The 12500-nt window shown below is 41.4% G+C and overlaps 1 protein-coding gene across 1 annotated transcript in view; it reads left to right on the forward strand.

Moving 5' to 3' along the window:
• Positions 1 to 9146: 9146 nt before the first annotated feature.
• The window catches only part of LOC143297921 (organic cation transporter protein-like), a 30324-nt gene continuing 26970 nt past the window's right edge, over positions 9147 to 12500 (forward strand). Inside the window, exons 1-2 of the mRNA XM_076610505.1 lie at positions 9147 to 9249; positions 11592 to 11748. Of these exons, the coding sequence (XP_076466620.1) occupies positions 11606 to 11748 (143 nt within the window). The 5' untranslated portion in view covers positions 9147 to 9249; positions 11592 to 11605. The remainder of the gene's footprint in view (positions 9250 to 11591; positions 11749 to 12500) is intronic.

The raw sequence follows: 12500 nt of genomic DNA on the forward strand, positions 1-12500 counted from the left end.
CAATCTGTTCAGGGCTGTGGTCTTGATTCATGGAAGATGGTGAGGCTCGAGGTGTGGCGTCCTGCAAAGAAGAATAACCCAGTGTATATATATATATATATATATATATATATATATATATATATATATATATATATATCCATGCTTATCTGTACATTACGTGGTTATCTTTCTTTTTCTGCCCCTCCTCTTTCAATTCAATGGTTAACTCACTCAGTACGGCCAGTCCTCTCTTCTCCTCTACACAGGCCCCTCGGATGTCCAGTGGGTGTCTTGAATGACCCAACCTTTAGCTTCCGTCGTCAGAATTGTGGTATTCTTTGTCAACATTCAGCTCTTCAGTATAAGAGCCTTCCGCTTGCAACATTTTGATGATGGTAACTGTGGTGAAACGCTGTTAACGTCGTCTCTTTCGCCGTTCGTATGGAGAGAGTTAATCATATTATACCTCAGTGACAAGTGACAGAGGTATGGGAATTACAAACATGCAAACAGACATAAAGTGGTATTTAGTATAGATAGTTAAATGTTTCGAATGTTTCCAAACAGTTAAACCTGAGTTTGACTGGCCTCTACCTTACCCTTGTCGCACGTGAATCTGCTGGCAAGATCCTACCTGTGTGATCTCAGGTTCAGTAGAGGTGTTCAGAACAGCCTGTATGCAGAACATGTAAAAGTTATTCAGTCGCCAGCAGCGCGCAACCCGCAGCTCCTTCTCCTGTTCTTTGTGTGCAGACATAAAATGCATTACTGGAGCAGTTAAATCGTCCAGACAAACATTAGATCGACACTAAACTTTCGCATACAAAGATTTTGTCTATCATAAAAGAACAAACATACAAAGCATTGTGAGTGAATGGTAAAGCGAAATAATATATATATATATATATATATATATATATATATATATATATATATGAGCATTATTACTTTAAAACAAAAGAATAGCCCAGTAACTCAGGTATGTAGAGACACCGGTATGATGTGGAAATGGACAGATTTGTTGTTGTTTTGTTTTGTTTTTTGCCGAGTCTTTTACGGCGTGATTTTATTTTTATTTCTTATTTTTTTAGGATGTTGTTAATGTCTTTTCCTTTTTTGTTGTTGTTGTTTGTTTATTCATTTGTCTTGTTGTTGTTGTTTGCGTGTGTTGTGCTGAAATCATAGTGTTGTTTTTGACCCCTCTGATACGAGCCTTGCGGTCTGCCGGGCGTTTAAGCGATAAGTAACTGGAAACAGCTAAGCTCCCTTGTTGAACAGTCCAAATTTATTTTCAACAGAAGTTGGATATGTCATACAGCAAACTGGTGCGCACTATGTCTGAGAAAAGCATTATGAAAAGGGTCCAAATTATAATGATGATGAACACTGATTTGGGTTATCAGAAGCTGGAAGACTGGACAAGCGTCAATGTGACAGTAACTGTTAGCTTCGATTAAACGTTGTTGTTTTTCAAGTCAAAACCACCGTCTTCACCTACCCCCTCCCCCATCAACAGACATAAACAAACACAGGACTTTGAATCAGATTTTCTTGTTGTCCATGACTGTGTTGTATTGTGACGTGTTCCAAATAAACCAACAATAGAAAAAGAAAAAAAAAAGTTTACATCCACGGGTCGGAACCTGCATAACACTGATCTATGTATGGTCAGGCAAATTATCCTCGGTGTGATTATGACCACTGCTCTAAAAATAGATGGATACCGCATGCCTTATTTGAGCCCCTTTGCCGACTGAAGCCAGCGGAAGTGTTCGATCAGCAATTTTGCCACTCGTGTCAGTACAGCGCGATGCGGTAATTTCATATATGTAGCGGAGCGCTCAGCTGGCTATGATGACTGCTTCACTGCAAGCTTTCACTTGATCACGGCGTTAGTTGAGCTGACATTCCTGTGTGTGCCTCCACAGCAAGTTTGCGCTAAGTGTCACTGCACTGTTTTCCTGTGATAACTTTGGTAAATAAACCACTGGCAGATATCAATCAAGACACAATATTTGGCATGTCGTGGGGGCAAGCATAACACGATTTCATCGAAGATATGCAGTTATAGTTCAGAAACTACTACCCCTAGCAGATGACCTCAACGGACTGAGGACCGGATATGAGTGTCAGTATGACGTCCAGTTGGCTTCAACTTTCCTGGCCAATGAGCTATCCATCTAATTTCAGAACAGTGGAATACGCCTCTCTCTCTCTCTCTCTCTCTCTCTCTCTCTCTCTCTCTCTCTCTCATGAGTAAGATATTCCATGTCACAGTTAATTCTCCTTGGATATGTAGATCTGTGCAGACATCCTGCATCGACATAATTATACCTGGGTGGATGACTCTTCGTTTGTGTTGGCAACATTTTGCGCCATGGTGACATTTGGTATGACCTGTTGAAACCACAACTCATCAAATCATTCGCAAGTTTACATTCGCTCCCTCTATCCTGTTAATAATAATAATATTTTATTTTTATATAGCGCTAAAATGCAAGCATAAGCAAGCTCTAAACGCTTTACAATCCAATACCTAAAATGAAACAAGAAAGCATATAAAAAGTAGCAGAAACATGAAACAGAATCATTAATATTATAAAAACACACTGCATAAAATTCACAAAGTAACATACTATCAATACAACTGTTACAATCCAACACTCACACTAACACACACGCACAGACACACACATGATTAAACGGCTGAGATGACAGCAATTTTCACTTAAAATGCATACATGTAAAAAAAAAGAACATAACTGTAATCTGCATGCCACAGATTTTGTAAAAGTTGTAAAATAAAATTTTGGGTAGAAAAGGTAAAAGGGGTAAAAATCGGGTCATTCTCCCTTTCGAACCACACCACCACCATCCATCTACCCACCCCATTCTCTCTACTCTCCCATCACAAGCACTCACATTGCCATGGGCCTGGGACAACAGCACTATTTGAGTTATTGCAAGTATTTTCTAAAGAGATAAGTTTTAAGATTTGCTTTAAAGGCAGATAGATTAGTTGTTTGTCTGAGAGCAGAGAATTCCAAGTTGTTGGGCCGTAAACGGAAAATGACCTCTTTCCACAGGAGTTAAGGAAGTATCGGGGAACAGTTAGCTGGGAGGAATCAAGAGATCTCAATGTTCTGTTTGGCAAGTACGGGTTAATAAGCTCAGAAAGATATGAGGGTGTGGTGTCATAATTCAGGCACTGAAAGCATAGGCAGGCAACCTTATATTCACTTCTGGCTTGAACAGGCAACCAGTGAAGTGTCCGCAGGAGAGCAGTAGCGCTCTCTCTCCTCGACTTTTTTAGGACGAGTCAAGCTGCACTATCCTGTATTTTCTGGAGCTTGTAGAGTTTATCATTGGGAAGGCCAGCTAAGAAAGAATTACAATAATCTAGGCGGGATAACATGAAGGCAACAGCAAGTTTGTTGGCGGCATCAACAGACAGGCAGGGGCAGATTTTACTAATCTTACGAAGCTGAAAGTTAAGAACTTTACACAGGTGGTTCACATGAGTTTCCATCGTGAGGGATGAGTCGAGGTAAAAACCAAGATTGCGGACAGAACTAGAAAAAGACATTTCTATGCCAGAACAAATGATAGACGTTGTTGGACCACATTTACACCAACAACGAATCTTTGATAGCTAATGTGAAATTTACTAGACAAGAGTGTATATAACGATAATCCTGTCATCTGCACATGGCCCTTGATTTACACATCGAAACAAATGCCACAAACTATATTCAAAAGATTTTTCAAGGAATTTGATAAAATGTATTTAGCTTAGCTTAGCATCGTCCGATCATGTAAACTCCACTGACACGACCATGAATGCCCTTAATGATATGCTATTTTCTGCAACAAAAACGCGTCTTTCCAACGGTAAAGAGTTAGATTCTTTATCTTCCAGGCTGGCTCACACCGAGAATCCTAAATCACAGATCTCATCCTTGCTTCCAAACAGGCGTCAATAAAGATGTTTCTTCACTATAACAAACAATTCATAATATTATGTAAAAGATGTGTGTTACAATAATGTGGATGCTTCTGTTGTGTATGACATGTAAAATAAATTTGTTTTGAAAAGAGCAAATATGACGTTCATTGTAAGGGGGAAAAATCGCAGTCACCTTTCACACTTTCCATAGAATCTGTGGTCACCTTTCTACATCATACCATTTCCGCCCGCCCCCCTCCGGAAAAAAAAGGAAGTCTCTGTGAAAACACGCGGAATCTTTTCGCCCAGAATTCCCAAAACACATTCCCGAAAGCGTGCACTCTGCAGAAGACTGAAGCTCAAGAACTTTGTGCTGGTTTAACTTTAACTCTTTCAAAGACTTTTTTGTTTTTTTTTGTTTTTTTTGCTGCCCCATCACCTGCACCGTTTTAGTGACATTACTCCTACGCCGCTCATTCTGAGTCCTCCATAAACAACCACACCGGGTTCGTCTGTCACAGTCCCAGTGCCGGCAGTCCACAGGAAACCACCGATGTCGGTCGCCAGGAGGCCACACACCAGAGGAGATACTGTACTGCTGCTGAGTCACTTCGTTGGTGTTCGGTCGTGTCTGTTCTGATTTAACGTACTTAGGACACCACCTACTAAGCCCCCTACTAACGAAAATAAGGGCTAGTCGCGGAGCCAGACTGAGTGAGCGTCTCCCCCACAGTGGAGACCGCCACCACGTCTCTCTAACGGCAGTCCCCCATGAATCCGCCGACACCGAAGACCTTGACAAGACTCGCCGCGCCCCACGCGCAGAAGTGGAGTGGTATCGAAACTGAGGTCACCGTGAGAGCAGGGCATGATAAAGGCAACATGATATGGGTTTTTTTATATTGATGCTGATGAAGGCGAAGGATGACGAAGGTGATGATGATGATAATGATGACGATGCTGCTATGGAGGTCCATTTGGGTTTGGGACTGCGTGATAAGGCCGTACTCTAAGCTTCCTGTCATAATATCCCGGTGTCAGCCAGGCCCGAAGATTCAGACACTTGCAGTGTTGGTCAGGAAATTAGAGCAAAACACCAAAAGACGCATCCGTGAAGTCGATGATACTCAACCATGTGGTCCCAGTCTTCCCGTTTAATTAAGCCAGTAGCACTGTAGCGGACATTCACATTCTTTCTGTCTTTCTTTTTGAAGCAGATGTGGTGGAGTGATGGAATAGAGGTAACGTGTCCGCCTAGAAGAGAGAGAATCTGAGTGCGCTGGTTCGAATCACAGCTCAGCCTCCGATATTCCCCCCTCCCCTCTCCACTAGGCCTTGAGTGCTGGTCTGGACGCTAGTTATTCGGATGAGACGATAAACCGAGGTCCCATGTGCAGCATGCACTTAGCGCACGTAAAAGAACCCATGGCAACAAAAGGGTTGTTCCTGGCAGAATTCTGTAGAAAAATCCACTTCGATAGGAAAAATGAATAAAACTGCACGCAGGGGGAAAAAAATGGGTGGCACTTCCAGTGTAGCGACGCACTCTTCCTTGGGAGAACAGCCTGATTTTCACACATAACTATTTTGTGACAAAAAAAGAAAAAAAAGGAAAGCGAATACGAATACGTATCAATCCAGTATGTTGCGACACATCATTGAAACTGGAACAGATTCTGGGTGGTCGCATTTGTCCTTTTAAAAGCGTTACAATTCGTTAATAAAGAAGAGGCTTACCTTAACCCTTTTTTCAAAGCAAGAAGCTGTCCTCTCGGAGAAATGGGCCGATGGCACGACGAAACGGCTGCGAGGCCGAAACGCTCCAGTTTTGTGAGGGGACTGACGACACGTATAATTATCATCTCATAATATGTCACCATGGTGGGGGTTAGGGGTGCGAGGGTATGTGTGATGTTGCATATTGTATTCACGTCTCTAGTCTTCGGCTGATATCTTTGTTTTCATACGTGACTTAGGCGTCTCTGTCTGTCTGTCTATCTGTCTGTCTCTGTCTCTGTCTGCCTGTCTGTCTGTCTGTCTGTCTCAATTTGGCGCGATGAATTTGTTTTCCTTTCTCGTTTAATTTTTATGTGATGTTATTTGTAAAAATATTTCTTTACATTTCTCCATTTTTCTCTTTTTGAGGGCTGGATGAAAAGAAGCATTGTTGCTTATTCTGTTACCCTCAGAAATGAAAATTCATTCATTCATTCATATTCTCTCTCTCCCTTCCTCTCTCTTTCTCTTTCCATCTCTCTGTGTCTGTCTGTCTGTCTGTCTGTCTGTCTGTCTGTCTCTCTCTGTCTCTCTCTCTCTGTCATACAGCACTCACTAACTTAGCCGAACAATGGCTCACAAATATGAAAACAATAATGAAATCACGGGTTCCTAATTGTAGATTTTATGAAGGCATTCGATTTGACAGACCGCACTCTTCTTTTGAAAAACAAAACAAAAACACACACTAAAATTATGTGGCTTTTCTGGGAATACTCTTGAACATATCCTCATTTCTATCAGACAGAAGACAAATTGTATATATTAATGAATCTCAGTACTCTTTAAGTCTATCTATTATGGAGTACATCAAGGTTCAATTCTTGGTCCAATATTATTTTCTGTTCATATAAATGATTTGCCTCTGTTTATCAATACAATATGTGGGATGTTTGCAGACGATGCGACAATACATACACACCACACTACAATAGACAGGGTGTACTATACTCTGCAATAAACATTAACGACATAGTTAAATGGTCCAATTCAAATCACATACGTCTCCATCACTGACCGCTGACGACTTCAGACACTTAAATATTCTTACCCTAAAGCTTAAACTTGAAAACAAGAAAGCACTTTCTATGGTTAAAACCATGTCTAATCATGCTCTATCTTTGAGAAATATATTTCCCACCACGCTAATTCGTCAGACCAATAAGATTAAGATCTCCATCCCGAGAGCAGATCTGGTTAAATCCAGTCTCATTTACTCAGGAGGTTGTTTATGACTGTTTATGCTGAGTCCAGCAGGCGGCTCGAAAGCCTCACCCTCAGACTTTGTGTTTCGCTCCAGACAAATAAATGCCAAGTAGCTAGCAACGACCCGCAACTTCCATTCAGCTAAATGTGAGTTTGGATAAGAGTAACATGACTGTATTTAGAAAGGGAGGATGCTTGGTTGTAAGAGGACGGACACGTAACGGCATCGAAATACCTTCATTGAATATATACAAGTGTTCAGGTGTATTATTTTCCTACGCATTTAAGTCTTACTTTGTATGTTAAAACATCACAAGCAGAGCACGACTACAACACCAACAACAAAGAGAACAAAAACCTGCCTTTTTGTGTGTTCTGAAGAATTTATAACGCCGTCATTACAAAATGAACACCTGAAATCGTTCTTGATTTTTTTAATATGCAAATACAGCCTATAATGCTGTACTGATCAGAGTTATTTAGGATCTTGACATTGCCACTGCACGCTGTGAGAAAGTTCATTCATATAATTCATAACAAAATTTAATCTGGAAATCTGGCTACTAACAATGACATGACAATGTTGCTGTGGAAGTCCATTATAGGTTTTCGACTACGTGACAAGGCTGTAGGTATACTCTATGCTTCATTGTGTCCATCAAGAGACTTGATTTTATATAGTTATCGTATCATTAAAACCGACTCGTTCAGATTCATCCATTTTAATCGCCTGTTCTTACAATTAACATTTCAGTGGCTGTGGTCAGGTTATGATTTTTCGGAGTCTGTTTACTTAATCTTATGAATGTGCCCATGTGTACATCACAAGATCAAAAGGACTTGTAAAGTCGATCCTGCAGGGCACTGTACAAGGAGGGAGAAGGAGAGGCGGACAGAAAAAGAGATGGGAAGACAACATCCCAGAATGGACAGGTCTGAGGCTGAGCGAGGCCCTTACGGAAGACAACATCCCAGAATGGACAGGTCTGAGGCTGAGCGAGGCCCTTACGGAAGACAACATCCCAGAATGGACAGGTCTGAGGCTGAGCGAGGCCCTTACGGAAGACAACATCCCAGAATGGACAGGTCTGAAGTTGAGCGAGGCCCTTAGGGAAGACAGCATCCTAGAATGGACAGGTCTGAGGCTGAGCGAGGCCCTTAGGGAAGACAGCACCCTAGAATGGACAGATCTGAGGCTGAGCGAGGCCCTCAGGGAAGACAGCACCCCAGAATGGACAGGTCTGAGGCTAAACGAGTCCTTTAGGGAAGACAACATCCCAGAATGGACAGGTCTGAGGCTGAGCGAGTCCCTTAGGGAAGACAACATCCCAGAATGGACAGGTCTGAGGCTGAGCGAGGCCCTCAGGGAAGACAACATCCCAGAATGGACAGGTCTGAGGCTGAGCGAGGCCCTTAGGGAAGACAACATCCCAGAATGGACAGGTCTGAGGCTGAGCGAGGCCCTTAGGGAAGACAGCATCCTAGAATGGACAGGTCTGAGGCTGAGCGAGGCCCTTAGGGAAGACAGCATCCTAGAATGGACAGGTCTGAGGCTGAGCGAGGCCCTTAGGGAAGACAGCACCCTAGAATGGACAGATCTGAGGCTGAGCGAGGCCCTCAGGGAAGACAGCACCCCAGAATGGACAGGTCTGAGGCTAAACGAGTCCTTTAGGGAAGACAACATCCCAGAATGGACAGGTCTGAGGCTGAGCGAGGCCCTTAGGGAAGACAGCATCCTAGAATGGACAGGTCTGAGGCTGAGCGAGGCCCTTAGGGAAGACAGCATCCTAGAATGGACAGGTCTGAGGCTGAGCGAGGCCCTCAGGGAAGCGGAAAACAGAGGATGGACGGAGGTCGTTGACAGGTTACCTGTGGTGTCCCAGCGGTCACCCAGACTAAGGGACAAGTGAGTGAACGTTACCTGCAAAATGTATTCACGATAATAAACGTATATATACCACCCCCCACCACCTCCCCCGTAGCATACATACTCTGATGAACGCAAACGAATGAAGACACACGCGCGCACACACACACACACACACACACACACACACACACACACACACACACACACACACACACACACACACACACTCACACACACACATACTCACACTTAGACACATTTCGATCTCAATCGCCTTCTCTTCATTTAAATCGTAAATGTACAGTTAATACCTGGAACGGTAAGGAGGTCTTCTGAATTAATTCAATTTATTCAAGGACCCTCCACGGGCAAGAACTATAAAATATTATGACTTTGGAACAACCTCCCTTGAACGCGTGTGTCAGCTCAGTTATCTTTCTTGGATACCTTTTCTCTGAAGTATAAAGAGGTAAGAGTGAAAATGACTAGATCCATTCAAATCCAAAAAAGGACAATTATGACTTTTTAAACACTCTATTGTGTGAATGTGTGGCGAGGAATACATGGCTGTAGGCGTGATGCTCGTTTACGATGATGTTTTGTGGGATTCTCATGAAATCTCATTGTACCAAAGACATATTTTTCTCCTGTATATGGTTTTTTTTTGTGTAAACAAAGTGAGTCTATTTTATAACACAGTGTTCGAGTGTGTGTGTGTGTGTGTGTGTGTGTGTGTGTGTGTGTGTGTGTGTGTGTGTGTGTGTCCATGGTAAATAACATTGCCATTATCTCTCGAAATGCTTTGTTTACCTATACTAAATTTGGCAAAAACATAGTGGGAATCAAAATCTTCACATTGATACCAATTATAGGTTGTAAGCCTCCCGAATTATGCCGTAGTTCCGGATTATTAACGATTTATTTCGTTGAAGCATATTCCGGATTCCGGAAACACTACATTACCACTTCCCATTTGACCAGCTGCCGGAACGTAGGCTATGTTTGGAAAGACAACATGACCTCGTTTTTCATGTTCGCAATTACAAGAAAAGAAATACAAATTCTAGGCAGAACACATACAGTCACACTAACAACACCATCAACATGTTTACTGTGTATATGATATTCTAAAGTGGACACTGAATTAACTGGAATGAACATATAAGAAAAAACTGAATCGATCATTCTTTTCCAGTTTCGGTCAGCCATTGCGGACTGGTTTGTGTAGGTCTATGGAAAAGAGCTATGTGTTGCGGTGTTCTTGAAGCGATGGCAACGTCTCCTTTACAGCCGAATTAAAAGAATTTCTTAAATAATCGAAAAATTAAAAAAAAATCCACAAGAGACGTGATTTAAACGGTATCATTACGTCCAGCACAAGTACAAGCACATATCTATCGCGCAAAGAAAAACAACAACATAACTTTGAATATTGAATTTGGTCCAATGACTGCTTGCTTCCGAACTGAACATTCGTGATTCGATTCCGCTCGCGTGCCTTTTTTCATTTTTTTTTTCAACTCCAAAAGGTACACATGCGTATAATACGGAACATTTTTTTTAACGATTTTGTAATTCTCTCTTTCTTTTCTTTCTCCTTTAAAGTGCGTCGCAAATGTGAATCTTGAAGGCCTTGCTTCTTGTTTCTCTTTGAATTTATAATTCAGTGTGTCTGTTTTTTTTTTTTTTTTTTTTTTTGTTGTTTTTTGTTGTTGTTGTTTTTTTGGTGTTTTTTGTTTTTTGGGGTGTGTGTGTGTGTGTGTGTGTGTGTGTGTGTGTGTGTGTGTGTGTGTGTGTGTGTGTGTTTGCTTGCTTGCTTGCTCGTGTTTGTGTGTAGACGTGTGGGTGTTTGGGTGTTCAGAGCGAGAAGGGTGGGGGGAGAAATATAAATTATGAAATGACTATAATTTTGATTACATATAATCAAGCCCATATGATCTTTCAAAAAAAAACAATTGTTTGTTTGTTTTAACATGTCTTTTTATCAGCAAATGAGTCACGAATTTCCCTTTTAGAGATAACAAAGTGTTGTGCATCTTGCATATTCTCCATCTTCAGTTAGAGAAATGCGCTGTACACATTCAATTCATTCTTCTCCTTCTTCTTCTTCTGTCTTAGTATTATTATTATTATTATTATTATTATTATTATTATTATTATTCTGTCTTAGTATTATTATTATTATTATTATTATTATTATTATTATTATTACCTCACTTGAGGTAGCACGTTAACCGTGTAGTCTGTATCCAAATTGTGCGTGCGTGTGTGTATGTGTGTGCATGTGTGTGTGTGTGTGTGTGTGTGTGTGTGTGTGTGTGTGTGTGTGTGTGTGTGTGTGTGTGTGTGTGTGTGTGTGTGTGTGTGTGTCTGTCTGTCTGTCTGTGTGAGAGATAGAGAGAGAGACAGAGAGAGAGAGAGAGAGAGAGAGAGAGTATGGTAAAATTCTTATTTTAGGAAGTTAAGTTGCTTATATATCAACTTTACTGTGGAATTGAAGTTTTATGCTGACTTCGAAATTCGGTTGATTTTTTTTATTTTTATCTTTTATGTTACTACAAAGATGTAAATGGTTCTGTTTGTGTTGATGTTGCTATGCCTGTAACTGACTTTTTCTTTATCCCTTACATTACTCACGTTATTCGTTTAGAGGTCCCCCTGCCTCTTCCAGAGAACCTCCACAACTGAAATCAACCTTGTTTACTTCAAACTTTTCCTTCTTCAGTGAGATACCGAGCTCCAACCAACTCAACCCAACCCAGATCATCCACACTCTTGTTACCTCTCCTTTCTCTTCTTCTCCTACCCAAGGTCAAGGCCACACGATGCAGCAGGAAGAGCTGTTGGGGATGATGGGGAAGTGGGGACGCTTCCAGACCCGGCTGGTGGCTGTGCTGTCCGTGACCATGGTCCTGTTGGGGTTCCAGTCCCTGATCGTCATCGTGACCCTGGCTGTGCCGTCACACAGGTCCCCTTGTCCTTGTTTTTTTTTTTTTGCCTGCTTGTGTGTCACTGGCTGGTGTGGTTTGGTGGGTTGGCATGTTGGTGGTTTGGGCTGATTTAATTGACTCACTTGTGTAAACAAAGTGAGTCTATGTTTTAACCCGGTGTTCGGTTGTCTGTGTGTGTGTGTGTGTGTGTGTGTGTGTGTGTGTGTGTGCTCGTGTGTCTGTGTGTCCGTGGTAAACTTTAACATTGACATTTTCTCTGCAAATACTTTGTCAGTTGACACCAAATTTGGCATAAAAATAGGAAAAATTCAGTTCTTTCCAGTCATCTTGTTTAAAACAATTTTGCACATACGGGATGGGCACAAAAAATTAAAAACAAAGAAGCCTAATTATATGCAAACTGAATTTACTGTTATATTTATATTTTTTTGTATTCTCTAAACTTGGCACTTTGACCTCTTATTCTGACACAACAACAAGAGGAGTCATTATTATCATTTTTTGTTCAATCAGGAACTTCTTTTGCTAAGCATGGAATTTTTATTTATTTTGCAAACGTTTTGGTGCAGATAGTAAAAAAGGGAAATTACTCTGTAATTAATGCTAGGGGACTTAATTTATCACAAGTGAGTCTTGAAGGCCTTGCCTCTCTTGTTTAATTTGATTTGATATGGATACTTATATAGCGCCTATCGTCGGTCGGAGACCAAACTCTAAGCGCTTTACAAACTCGGGGTCATTTGCACAACAGGTTGCCTACCTGGGTAGA

Source organism: Babylonia areolata, chromosome 23 (assembly GCF_041734735.1).
Source record: "Babylonia areolata isolate BAREFJ2019XMU chromosome 23, ASM4173473v1, whole genome shotgun sequence".
Taxonomy (NCBI): domain Eukaryota; kingdom Metazoa; phylum Mollusca; class Gastropoda; order Neogastropoda; family Buccinidae; genus Babylonia; species Babylonia areolata.